Source organism: Lepidochelys kempii, chromosome 7 (genome assembly GCF_965140265.1).
Source record: "Lepidochelys kempii isolate rLepKem1 chromosome 7, rLepKem1.hap2, whole genome shotgun sequence".
Lineage (NCBI taxonomy): Eukaryota > Metazoa > Chordata > Testudines > Cheloniidae > Lepidochelys > Lepidochelys kempii.
This window is the reverse complement of record NC_133262.1, coordinates 118,667,286-118,680,542: the sequence shown is the minus strand read 5'-3', so window position 1 is coordinate 118,680,542 and position 13,257 is coordinate 118,667,286. Positions and strand designations below refer to the sequence as shown.

At 45.9% G+C, this 13,257-nt stretch overlaps 1 protein-coding gene across 1 annotated transcript in view; it reads right to left on the bottom strand.

Moving 5' to 3' along the window:
* The window catches only part of SORCS1 (sortilin related VPS10 domain containing receptor 1), a 424,169-nt gene that overhangs the window by 15,900 nt on the left and 395,012 nt on the right, over positions 1-13,257 (bottom strand). The window contains exon 23 of the mRNA XM_073354427.1: positions 6,932-7,063. Within this exon, the coding sequence (XP_073210528.1) occupies positions 6,932-7,063 (132 nt within the window). The remainder of the gene's footprint in view (positions 1-6,931; positions 7,064-13,257) is intronic.

The following is a 13,257-nucleotide window of genomic DNA, read 5'->3' as shown; positions in this document are numbered from 1 at the left end:
TTGCTAGAGTGTTGCCTCGGGCAGCGTGATTCTACTGCACATCTTTGTTCCAAACACAGATGGGGAAAGGGAACACAGAGACCTGGTGTCTGTCCTCACTGAGGCAGAATGAAAGCACCCGTGGTCTGAGTTCAGGTGGTTAGCCTGAGCCGCTGCCCGTGCTGCAACATCCACATGGGTATTGTTAGTGTGCTAGCTTGAATCTGTCTGCCCGTGCTGGGAACCATGCCTCCCAGGTGCAGTGCAGACATACTCAGAGACAATCCCTATCCTGGAGGACTTGCAGTCTAGAAAGATGAAGGATGGAGATTTAATTGAGGCTGAGATAGGATGGACAGGAATGAGGGAGTTAGTAGGAGTACAGAGGAGAGGAGAAAAGGGACAGTCACAGCTCATCACCCCCCTTAGCCGGTTGGGCTTTGTAGGCATTGCAGCAAAGGTGAGTCTTAAGAAATCATCTCTGTTTGAGGAATGCTGTGTAAATGAGAGATGTCCGTATGTAAACAGTTAGTTAATAGGTAAAAAGCCAGTAGGTGGCACTGAAAAATAGCTCCTGGGTTTTGCAGGACCAATAAAACTTGCTTTTATACACTACAGAAGGTTTCCTGTCCATAGCTCTTTCCAGGGAGCTCTGAACAATCTGGACAAGGATAAGGAGATCTGATAACACACTCTGAGGAATTCAAAGACATCTGAGCAATATGGAGGCTCAGTTCACATTGGCGTTAGATATCCAAGTCCATTACCCAGCTTTGAAAACCTCGCTCATAATTGAAGGAGAGGGGAACTCATTTAGAAATATTTTAGAAAGTTTTTTGTTTTTTATTGCCACTGTTTTTCATGTATGTAAAAGCAGGCTTCCTAAGTAGTTCCAACTGCACAGGGGTCAGAGGAAGGGAGAAATGATAACCAATACATTTTAGAAACTTCTAAAAACGACTAAAATAATTAAGGATATGGAAATATCCGTATTTTAAGAGCTAGTATTTGGGACCTAATACAAGGCTAGAAGAAGCAAGCGCTTCATAGCATGAAGCAACAGAAATAACCTCAATTAGAACTGGGCACCTCTTCATAGATTCTGGTAGCCCTACTCAGAGGGCTCCAAGTAGTACCTTACTCCTTGTACAGAATCAGTGGGACTTCTGGAGTACACTATTGCTCTGTGTGAGCAAAGGTATCCAAAGCCGGCCATGGGTTTGGCAAATGGGAGTTTCTTTCTTTCAGCATAAAGCACTAACATCTTGTCCGGATGGGTCACAAGGATCTCTGATCCTAAAACCAGGCATAACTCCAGACTCAACCCATTGTGCTTTCGAGGAAATTCCACATTTGAGGTTTGAGCCAATTCCCAATGAAGTCAATGGAAAGACACTTTTGATTTCAGTGAGAATCACATTGGGGGTCTTGTGTCCTCTTTTGTATCTCCTGGGTGGAACAGTGCTCGGGATGTGTTTTGCTGGAAAGGTAGGTGAGGCAACTTCAAAGCGACTGTGTCTAGTTCAGAGAGGCCTACCCTTTTCTGACCAGTTTAACCCACATATCCTTATTTGGGGAAATGATAAGCCTAAAAAAATGTCCTTCTACATCCTTTGCCCTTAGGATACATAACTAACTAAACTGAAGGTGAAGCTTCTCAGAATAACGAACTCCTAATTTATAATCTTCAAGAGTCTCCCCTCTGAAAATAATTAGCATTCAGAATTCGTTTGGGTTCTTAACTGAGCCTCATTGACTTTTATCTGCTTCATTTACAGAATTAAGCATGAAGTGCAACGATAATTCTGTAAAAGAAATCATTCTTTCATCAAAGAACATAAAATGAATAATAATAAAAGACAGGTGGTGAAAAAAGAGATTCCAGTTTACCCACAGAAAAAAACATAATTAATTTGACTTCTCTTGGAGTTTTCTTAGTGAGGACTGGGTGAGATCTGAACTACAAGACTCTAAAAGGGCATGTTTCTACAAATAGATCTAAATACTGGGTATCAGGAATTTGGAGTTACATCCTCGACTGGTCTAAACTGGCACAGCCCCTTTAATGTCAGTATCTGTATGAGTTTTTTTCATGAAGTTGATAGATTTCCACTCCACGCGGCTAAATTCATTGCCTTGCATAATGACAGGTTTCAGAGTAGCAGCCATGTTAGTCTGTAGTCGCAAAAAGAAAAGGAGGACTTGTGGCACCTTAGAGACTAACCAATTTATTTGAGCATGAGCTTTCGTGAGCTATAGATAAATGCTCAAATAAATGGGTTAGTCTCTAAGGTGCCACAAGTCCTCCTTTTCTTTTTGCGACTACAGACTAACACGACCGCTACTCTGAAACCTTTAATGTCAGTGGAGCTGACACCGATTTACATGAACTGAGCATCTGAATGTTTCCATGGATTTTGTGCAGGATTTGCAATTAGTACATAGCGTGTGACTTGTTAAGACTTTTTCAATTCACTGGATGAATCAGTAAACAACTAAAGAAAGAATTAAACATAGACGTTGATGGGAAGGAATTTAGTCTAGTGCTTAGAAGAGTAGTGTGGGAGTCAAGACAACAGGAATCTGCTTTCAGCTCTGCTACAGACTCTCTGTAACTTGGGCTGGGTCACGTCGTGTTTCGGTACCTCACTTTCCCCATCATGGACATGAGCATAATCATACTGGGCTAATTTATGTGGGCTGTGATGAGGCTTTGTAAATTGCTTTGAGATTCCTTAATGAAAGATGAGATGTAAGTGCAAGGTATTATTAATACCAATTGTTGCATTGACAACACAACAGAGATGATCCCAAGGGATACTATACTGTTGCACTAGGACAATGCAAGCCATCAGTGCTCCCAGGTGAACTTGAGAGGTCCTGAACATTAATACGACAGCTGAACCTCGGATGGAAAAATACACTGGGACAAGAGGCGAACTTGAGAATCATAGGATGTTCTTGACACAGGGCCAAAAGTTGAGTCTGTGAAAAGGAGAGAGGCTGGTATTCACAGGGGCAATAGGTGATCTTGACAGACATCTGGGCATTATGGCAAGAGAGTAAATTTGAGATTCACCTCTAGGGCATACAAGCCTTCACCAAGGCTGAAAAACAACTTGTCATCATTTTGCACAGACAAGTGACCCTGAAGAGAAGAGAAAAAAAACCCACCTCTCTGCAACAGCAGCTACTCAAGGAGCATGGAGGGATAAAGTCCTTTTACAAGCACTTCTGGTGAACTTCATGGTCAGATATTTCAAAAAGTGAGTGCAAACGTCTCTGAGTGTCCTCAGGGCTGCCAGCACAGATGTGTGTGCAAGCAAGTCCCTGACTAGCATCCGTACAGATTGCAGTTAATGTGGATCTTTAATTCTGTGTGTGGGGACTGATTTTCAGAGGTGCCTTCTGTTCAATTTGCCAATGCTCAGTGCTTCTGAAAATCAAGCCCTGGCTGCCTGGACACGGGTCAGGATGGGCACTTTAGAATATAGTCGAACTGTAAGAAGGCGAATATGGCAAATAACACCTGAACAGCTGATTCGCGGGAAGCCGGGGGTGGGGGAGTGGCATAGAAGCAGAGCAGGGTCGTGTGTTCAGGGGAGGAGGCGGAGGTGAGGTGAGCTGGGGCACGGAGCTGCCTGTGGGTGCTCTGCACCCACCAAATTCTCCCCGTGGGGGCTCCAGCCCCGGAGCACCCAGGGAGTTGGCGCCTCAGGCGCCACCTTTGATGTGATCAGTGGGGGGAGCAGCTGCTCCCCCCGCTCCCCAGGAGCCAGAGGGACCTGCCGGATGCTTCCTGGGAGCTGCCCCAGGTAAGCACCGCCGGGACTCCCCACCTCGCCCCCCGGCAGGTGCCTCTGGCTCTTAGGGATGGGGTGGGCACCCACTACAGTGGCCCACGAGACCCTCCTGCCTGGTTTTGGGGGCAGTCAGGAAACAGGGGTGGATGGGGCAGGGGTCCTGGGGGGGGCATCAAGGAATGCGGGGGGTTGAATGGGGCAGGAGTCCCGGGGGGGGCAGGGGTGCGTAACCACCCCCTCGTGGGGTGAGGAGGGAACATGTTGTTAAGATTTTGACAGCTCATCACTGTATCTAAATAAGTAGGGCTGGGGCCTGTAAGATTTTAGCTTAGCCATATTAGACCATAGGCTTAAAAAATGCTTGATATAAGTAAGTGACCAAAGAATGACCCTATGCCACAAGATTATGGGAAAAGATGTACCAACGGGGGACACTGTGCAAAATTAGTAGTAAGAGTAATTTTCTGCTTACAAGATACCCGGTAGTTCCATTTTTCAAACACATGCCCTAACCGTAAGGTGCACTGTGGGAATAAATGCTAATGAGATATAGTCAGAATGCCATTATAAAAAGAGGGTGTCCAGATTAGGAAAATTGAGCTCCTGAGGGAAAACTCCAGCAGGAACCATCCCTCTACTGATGATCAATTGGCAAGGCAGCCATCAGACCTTAAGAATATCATTAAGATGTGAGTATGACTGTATGTATAACTTGTGCATAGGTTTTATAGAATTTCTATATGCTTGGGTAATCATAACTTTAATTGTAACTTGAATAAAACTTGTAAAACAGACTAGACCTTGTACTTGTAAATGTCCTCGGGGTCACTATCTTTGGTCTTTATGGGTTTCTAGAGATTCTAAATCTGAGGCAAGTAGCAGAGGTGACTTTCACTCTGTTGAGCTTGGAACTGTAGCCACCAGAGCCGAACCCACGATGGTGTAATCCAACATTACAAAATTCACTTTAAAGAAGATAAAAGGCGACATCAGGTTTTCTAAACCTTTCATAATTTTTGTTGCTCTCCTCTGGACTGTCTCCAATTTCTCCACATCTTTTTTAAAGGCTGGCACCCAGAACTGGAGACAGTACTCCAGCTGAGGCCTCACCAGGGCCAAGGAGAGCAGGACAATTACCTCCCAGGTCTTACACACAACACTCCTAATACAACCCAGACTGATCTTAACCTTTTCAGCAACTGTGTCACATTGTTGCCTCATATTCAATTTGTGATCCACTATAACCCCCAGATCCTTTCCAGCAGTACTACTGCCTAGCCATTTATCCCCCATTTTGAAGCTGTGCATTTGAATTTTAAGTTGTGCATTCAGAAACCTCCTGTAAATGAAAAGCAGAAGATCTGTAGTATAAAGAGAATGAAGCAGGTAAAGTACTAAGGGAGTAAATTAGGCCAGCATCAGAAAACATCAGCATAAGATGTTCAGAAATGAACTCGGGGACAATCCAAATGGTGCCACAGGGGTTTAGATGCAGGTTGACATCATGCAGGCCCTTATAACAACCAGGGGCAGCAGAGGACCTGTGATTCTGTACAGCATTAGAGGAAGTCTCAGGAGCTCTGAATGCTGAGTGAGACATACTGAGCCTGCGTCAAACAGTTCACACTGAAAACAAAATGCCAACTTTATGACCAACTAGGGAAGGGGAGCTATGTCTGCCCCTGCAAAACAAAATACATGTTTGATCATCCAGGTGGGAAACAGCGAAGATGCAGCTCCATAGGAAATGGCTGGCTATGAATTGGCAATAATTTCTATAACAGGAGAGATTACAATTTGACCTCCAGAGGATAAATAGCAGAGATGCTGCTGGCACCCCACTGAAAGCATTAGCTCTCCTCTCCCCTGAAAAGGCTTATGACAGCATGACAACGTTTCCTTTCTTTACGACCGTGGAGATTTCCGGATTACCAGGGAAAAAATATATATAGATATAATGATTTGTAGAATACAATAAGCAGCAGAGTGACAGAGGGGAGCTGGGTCACAGTCTATGCACTGCCTTCCTTCCCAATTTAGAGTGGAAAAGGAGAGGGGAGGGGTTGCGGGATAGTAAATCTCCTTCCCGGGTGTTTACTAATTGCACAGGGAGAAAATTAGTAGTTTGTTAAGGAAGATGGAGGCTGAGCAAGGGTAAGCATGAGAATGTAGGTGGCCAGGTAGTTCTGAGCCTTGGTAACGGGGTGTGGTTAACAGAGGTTTTTCAAAGCATTGCAAGAGACTGACACTGGTGGGAAAAAGTTCCAGGCCCCTCTGGGTAAAGACCTCAAATTAACAGAAAGGGAGGGGAAAAATAAGGTTGATTTAGCTGCCAGGAGGAAGAATTAGTTTATTCATTCCATGGACCAGTCGGCAAATCCTGAGGGGTGCTGGGCCCCGTTTGCCATCCAGGAACTCAACAATGCCAGGGTTTAGGCCCTAATGCAGGGGATGAGGCACCTTCAAGTCCTGTCCAGGCCAGACTTGGCACCCACTCCTGTGCAAACAGACACAGCAATAATACCTCGCAGACCAGCCACATTTCACATTTTGAAAAAAAACCCGCAGCAAGTTATGCCTCGGATTGGTTTTAACGTATTTTAGCCTCACAGAGACGGAACGTTGCACACTATCTAATTCGCTGGCCTGTGTTACGGAGGAGGTCAGAGTGCATGATCCGATGGTCCCTTCCAACCTTAAAAATCGATGCATCTATGAACTATCGAGTTCCACCAGCTGCTTCTGCTTTCCACTGCCTGGCCAGGCTCCCTGCATGCCTCACCGGCTGTGCTCCTCCCAGGGCTGCTCTAAGTCCTGTCAGCAGGAACAGTTCTCTAGGGATCCCGGCCATGCCCGCTCCCATCCCCACCCACCTTGGAATGCCATCTAGGAGGTGATGTGGATTTCTGCCAACTTTACATCACTGGGGGATCCCCTGCTGCATGTCCCCAGCTGCACCGTTAGGGCACCTTCATCTCCCCTTTGCACTGCTGGGGCAAAGCAACAAGGACTTAGCCTGGCCCAAGACGATGGTTTTGATCCCAGTGGCTCGAATGTAACTGCACCTTAGTTATTTTTTCAGGCCTGCACTGGAAATCTTTTCCCTGCTGCCCTTCCCACCGCCGACCCGCACAGAACGGAAACAATACCTGTTCTAGGTCTTCGGCTGTTCTTTTGTTTTCTCCTGTGGTCCCGTGATACGGTAAAACGAAGAGCTCAGCGGATGTGGGCAAACCAGACAGGACTGCGACCAGGATATGTTTGCTTGAAATACTTGTTGCCTGGTTATGTAGACAAACAGCAACAGGTGAGTTGCAGAGATAGTCCGGAATGCCGAAGACGTATGCGTTAAAGCACCACCGTACGTACATGTAGGTATCTGCCGGTGACGGGGAAAGTCGGGGGGACGGCATTCTACTGTACTCTTGCTCTGTCTGAGCTTTCATACCATGCTCTTCAATGTGGTACGTGAGCCCCCAGCGGCACTGACTATAACCAGACCTACTAAAAGCAGGTGCTGAGTAACTCTGCACACACTCTGCAGTGCTGACCCAGAGCACCTCCCACTGTGCCCGTCCAGTGCAGCATGTTTTAGAGCTGCTGAAATAACTGGAGCTTCGGTCATGAGGCAGAGTGCAAACAAACTCGTTTTTCCTTATTGTTCCCTCCGGCAGGGTTGACTGTCTCGGTCTCCTGACACGGGAGGGTGAGAAACGTAGCTGTGCATTTATTATTGCAATCCCGTGGAACGCTGTTGTTTTCTCTCTCAACAACCAATGAAAGGTGTCAGGAGAAGCTGGTAGTGTCTCCTTTGGATCTCACACTGGTGTGAATCAGCAGCAACTCCCCTCATGTCAGTGGGTCAAAACCAGGCCCTTTAACTTGAGTCAGCAAATTGCATTACCTGCCCAGAGTAATTCATTATCCTCTGGGTTTGTGGATGGACCTTACAAAACAAGATCAACCGAAGTGAAATGAAACAGCAGGGATCCATGTACAGTGACGGTCTCTATATTTAATCAATATTGCCAATTGGATACGCGCAGGTTGCTTTGGGAAGTAGTCCAGAGACCTTGCTTGGACATTGTGGGGTACATTTTCCAAAGGGTGACCGCCCTTCCTCCTACGCATGCGGTGCCCAAAAGTTAGTGCCTGCCCGTTGTCACATGCAGCTGTCAGGGTAAACCTGAGCACTTGCACCCCTACCTCGCCGATTGCGGTGGGTGTGCATCAGGCAGTCACAGACACAAATGCCCAGTTTGGTGGTCTCTGGTCATGATACGGGTATATTTATGCGGGCGAAGAGGGGAGGGACATAGGGTTTGCCATGCCAGATCAGACTGTGAAGTCTGGTGTCCTGCTTCTGGCAGTATCAGCAACTGATGCTTGAGATGAAGATGAAAATAACCTCAAGGGTACCTCTTTAGTTGCTCAGTAAATGCACAGGGGGGGAGCATCAAGGGGATGGAGGGAGGAAGGGAATTCTCTCCCAGCACTCAGAGCCGATATGTGCACATCCTGAAATATGGGGCACGGGACTACCCTTCCTCTGAGCACGACGATTACCTTCAAAGATAGCCCTTACCTTTATTGTTTAACTCCTGTAAAATACAGCTGTGCGTTTGCTCTGAATGAGGCACCAGCTTGAGCTCCATGGGTGCTGGCACACCGATACCACGCACAGAACCATGACAGAGCACAGAGCTGGCCTCTGGGGTCGGAGTCTTGTAGCACAGAGCTGTCCCACCGGGGAGGTCGGCCTGTTCTGTCCCGATGGAATGTAGCGTTGGCTTGTCGGAGGGGAGGGGAGGCGGTAGGGAACCTTGTGGGGGCATAACCTTGGAAAGTGGAGCTGACCCAGGAGTGGGAGGGGTCTTTGAGCTGTCCCATGCCAGCCCATGGAAGGTCGGGCCTTCTCATGAGAACATGGAGCCAGCCAGTGGGGGGGATGCAGATTGGGCAGTCCCATCTCATTGGAGCGCAGAGCCAGCCTGCAGGGGGATCAGGCTGTCTCATCCAGCTGATGTGCAGAGCCAGCCTTCAAGGCACTTATGAACATGTGGAAATTTCATAAAGTTCAGCTTCTGGGCCAGATTCATGAATGGATGGGGCCTATTTTTTCCTTTCGATGCTTCTGAAGTCTTATTTGGTGAGATTTTTGCCATGTTGGGTTGAAATCTCGTGAGAGCACCACCTGTTTTAGCCTTGAGCCCACCCAGTCCCAGGGATGGACACTTTTGTCTTGGCCCCTCCTCAGTTATTATTTCACACTAGGGTTCAATCACTGTTACCGATGCACTAACAAAACCCTTGGTGGTGTCACTGTTCAGAGAATGGGCTGGCAACCCGGGGCCAGTCTGAATTTCAGGCAGCTGTGGGACAAGAAAAGGGCAGCTGCAGACTGCTGAATTGTTTCCCCTACCTCCTGCTTCTGTGGAATTATCCAGTGCACACATTTTAATTCTAAGCCAGTGGTCTGAATGAGCTCTCTCCTCAAAAGACCTCAGGAGCAGACTGCATTTGCATAGACATGCCTACTTTATCTAAGTGATGACTACATACACCTTCTTTGCCAAAAAGATCCATTTTGGCTGGTTTTGGTTAAAATTTACTTAAGTATTGTATGCAAGGCTAATGAAATTTTGTTATCTTTGTTGAATGACTAAAGGAGAGCGGAACTGTGCAATATACAGCCTGATTGAAGGGGTCACCCTAACTTCAACTTTGCTCACTAAGTATGGGGTAATAATGCCACATCCAAGTGTGTTGGGGATGGGGGTTGCAGAGTCTGTTTAACAGTATTTGGGTCTGTCTGCACGTCAAAAAATGTGGCAGCATGTCTCAGAGCCCAGGTCAACTAAATGATTGGTTTATTCATTCTGCTGACCAATAGCTGTATAGATGTTCATGTTCAGCCTGGAGCCTGGGCTCTGAAACCCAATGAGAAGGGAGGGTTTCAGAGCCTGAGCTCCAACCCAAGTGGGAATGTCTACACTGCCATTTTTAATCCTGTAGCGCGAGCCCTCCAGCGTTTTACGACAGCGCTGAACAGACTCAACTGAGAGTCTGTGTTTCTTCTCAGTGAACTGAAATTGCCAATACCTTGGTCAAGCGGGCTGAGTCTTAGACCTGGTGTGGGGACAGTGTTGCAGTGAAAGAACACAGGGGTGGCGTGAGGATCCGCACAACCCAGCGAAACCACCAAGAACTGGGCTAGGTGATAGAAACCTCAGAACACAGCATTGCAGCTAAAGGCATAGCAGCAGGAGTGGAAGCGTTAACTAACTAAGATTAACCCCCACCCATAGAATCCACCTGACCTACAACTGGACTGACTCTAAAGACTTTGCTGACCCCAGCCAACAAACAGTAAGCATGGTGCAGTGAAGGGAAAGGGGACAGTCATCCATTGGACTTTTACACAAGGTAGAAAACAGGCAAAGGATTACTGCCCAACATATCATGGGGGTGAGGGTTTACTTACTGTTTGCATACTTTCAAGCCACTGGTAAGGTGTTTCCCCAATTAATGCTGTTGTTTCTCCTCCCCTTAAATAAAAGTTTTCTTTTGTTACAAACGGATTCAGAACTTGCGAGTGGGAAAGTGTTGCCTCTTTGGCTAGGTCTACACAGTGAGCTAGCGGTGTGATTCCCCTGCTCGTCTACACAGCTTGATTAGAGCTAGCACTAGTATATAGAGCAGCATAGCAAGAGGATGTGTACATGAGCAGGGGAAATCACATCCCTAGCTCATAGTGTAGATGAAGCCTTGCAGGCACCCAGGGTCGGGTTTAGTTAAGTGGTTCTCAACCAGGGGTACGCAGAAGTCTTCCAGGGGCTACATCAACTCATCTACATATTGTCTAGTTTTACAACAGGCTGCATAAAAAGCACCAGCTAAGTCAGTACAAATTAAAATTTCATACGGACAATGACTTGTTTATATTGCTCTATATGCAATCCATTGTAATGCAAATATAATATTTATATCCCAATTGATTTATTCCATGGTAAAAATGAGAACGTAAGCAAGTTTTCAGTAATAGTGAGCTGTGACACTTCTGTATTTTTAAGTCTGATTTTGTAAGCAAGTAGTTTTTAAGTGAGGTGAAACTTGGGGTCCGCCAGACAAATCAGACTCCCGAAAGGGGTACAGTAGTCTGGAAAGGTTGAGAGCCACTGGTTTCGTTTTCCCAGACTTCTGGGTGGAGGCTCAAGATGGTTTCGTTTTGTAATTTTAAGGGCCTCCCCTCCCAGAAAATACCGAATCCAGCCTTGTTGCTGCCAACAGCACCTGACTGAAGGTTACATAACCTTAGGAGGCTTTTTACATTTCCAAACACTGGATTTTGTAGGTCATCTTTAAAATAATCAAACCACTGCAGCACAGCAGACATCAGCAGTGCACAGAGCTCAACCTGTAGTGAGGACCCTGCACCCAAAAGACTGTAGCTCAAAATCCCCAAACCATTAATTGGTGCTAAGATTCCAGATTTTCTACCCACTCTCCATAGGGGCTACGGCTTGCAACACCTGCTTCCCAGAGGGAAAGACGAGGGGGACGGGAGGGAACTGAAGTCCGAGTGATTTTCTGTTGCTGACCTAAGGTAACCTGTCTGATTAATGACCCACACTACTAGGCATCAGCCATAGGGCAGCCTGCAGTGACCCTGCCATCTTGCTACTGCTGGTATGCGTTTTGCTGTAGGTACTGTCACTGCTGGATAGAATGCTAGCGTGAAGCCGCATAAATATGGAAATATGTTGAGGAGGGGAAGGTGAAAATGTAGGACCCTCTCCCTGGCCTGGAAAACAATACGTTTGACAAGATTTGCTTTTAATGCTGAAAAAGAGAATCTGGGCAGAGAAAAAATAGCAGAGAGGGTCCCACATTTAGCTTCATACATTGCAGAACTCCTATGAAGACAGGCCTTGTATCTAGAGCATCCGTTGATGTGTGCATAATCACCTAAGAGGCTTAGACAAGGACTATCAGTGCTCATGCTCCAGGGTATTAAGAGATCACCTGCAGTGAACAGGAAGGAATTTTCCCCATGTAATGTTTCAGATAATTAGCTAAATGCATTTTCACCTTCCTCTGTAGCATCAGGTACTAGACATTGCTCGAAGGGATGGGACTAAAGATCGAGGGACCAATGGTGTGAATGATCATGATAAATAAAGTTATATTGGGATAATCCCAAATTAGGAACATCATAATCCAACACAGAGAAAAAACCAGGAGCATTTAGTAGAGAATCATAACATTTCTACAGAATTTTTACACTAACATATGGAACTCTATAGTAAGGATATAATCATCTATTGACATTTCTAGTTTGGTATAAAAATGTAAAACAAGGAGATCATTTTCTATTGAATTAGTTTGTTTTTAGAGTAATTGTGCAGAACCCTATTTAATTTCTATAGCCCATCCTTGAGTTTTATCCCTAAATTCTATAGGACTTTTCCATAAAGGTTTTTTTAAGTGTGTCATACAGCCATGTGATCAGCTGTCAAAGGGTCCTTCTTTTCAAGTCAACACTGATACAATACCGCTAGGGTTTTTGTTTGTATCACTCTGGTTGTGATAAGTAGCCTTGACACCCCAGGTTTATAATCTCTTTTCAGTGAATTGATTTTGTTTTATTGCATTGTTGATGTTGTGAAAACCAATTTAGAAGCTGAATGGACCATCAGATACTTGATATAGACACACAAAGGTCTAAAGGTTACAAACCAAAGCCCACAGGAAGATTATTTCTTCTTCCTCCTCCTCCTCCATGTTTTGATGAGGTTAGAAGAAGAAATTGCATTACGTGTTGTTCATTGAAAAAAACTTTAAAGATAAAAAGGAGATAGGGGACAGATTTTTAGAAGTACAGCCCCCAGAATGGACTCACACAGTTGGTGCGTGCCTTCAGCAAGACTGTCTGATCATTTGTGGCACCAGCTGTGCAAACGGCTGGTGTGGCAGTCGGATATTTGTGCATGAAGTTACTGTGATCACACACAGGGACACAATACCTGTGGGTACACATTCTATGCATGTATTCTCTCTCTCTCACACACAATTCTACAAATCAGTTGCACAGACCCTTTTCCATTGCTTCACATTGTATCACAGTGGAACACCGACACACCCCAGTCATTGGCAGGCAGGATCAAATCTAGGACCTCTGGAGTTTAGCGCATGAGCCTCTACTGCATGAGCTAAAAGCCATATGGCTGGTAGCCAAGGCTGTAGAGCAGACTCATTAACTCTCTTTCTAAGTGGTCTCTGTGCCACTAGATGGGACAGAACACCACACCCAGGAGGTGTGTAGGTTACAAAAGCAGCACTTGCGGTCTCCACTAACTGGTATAACGTTTGTCAGCCTTTTACAAACCTTGATCTCCAGCCCCAAATACTATTTCTTTAGGCCACAGCTCTTGATAGTTTCCAGTACACCAAGTATGTAGAGGAAAAATGCATC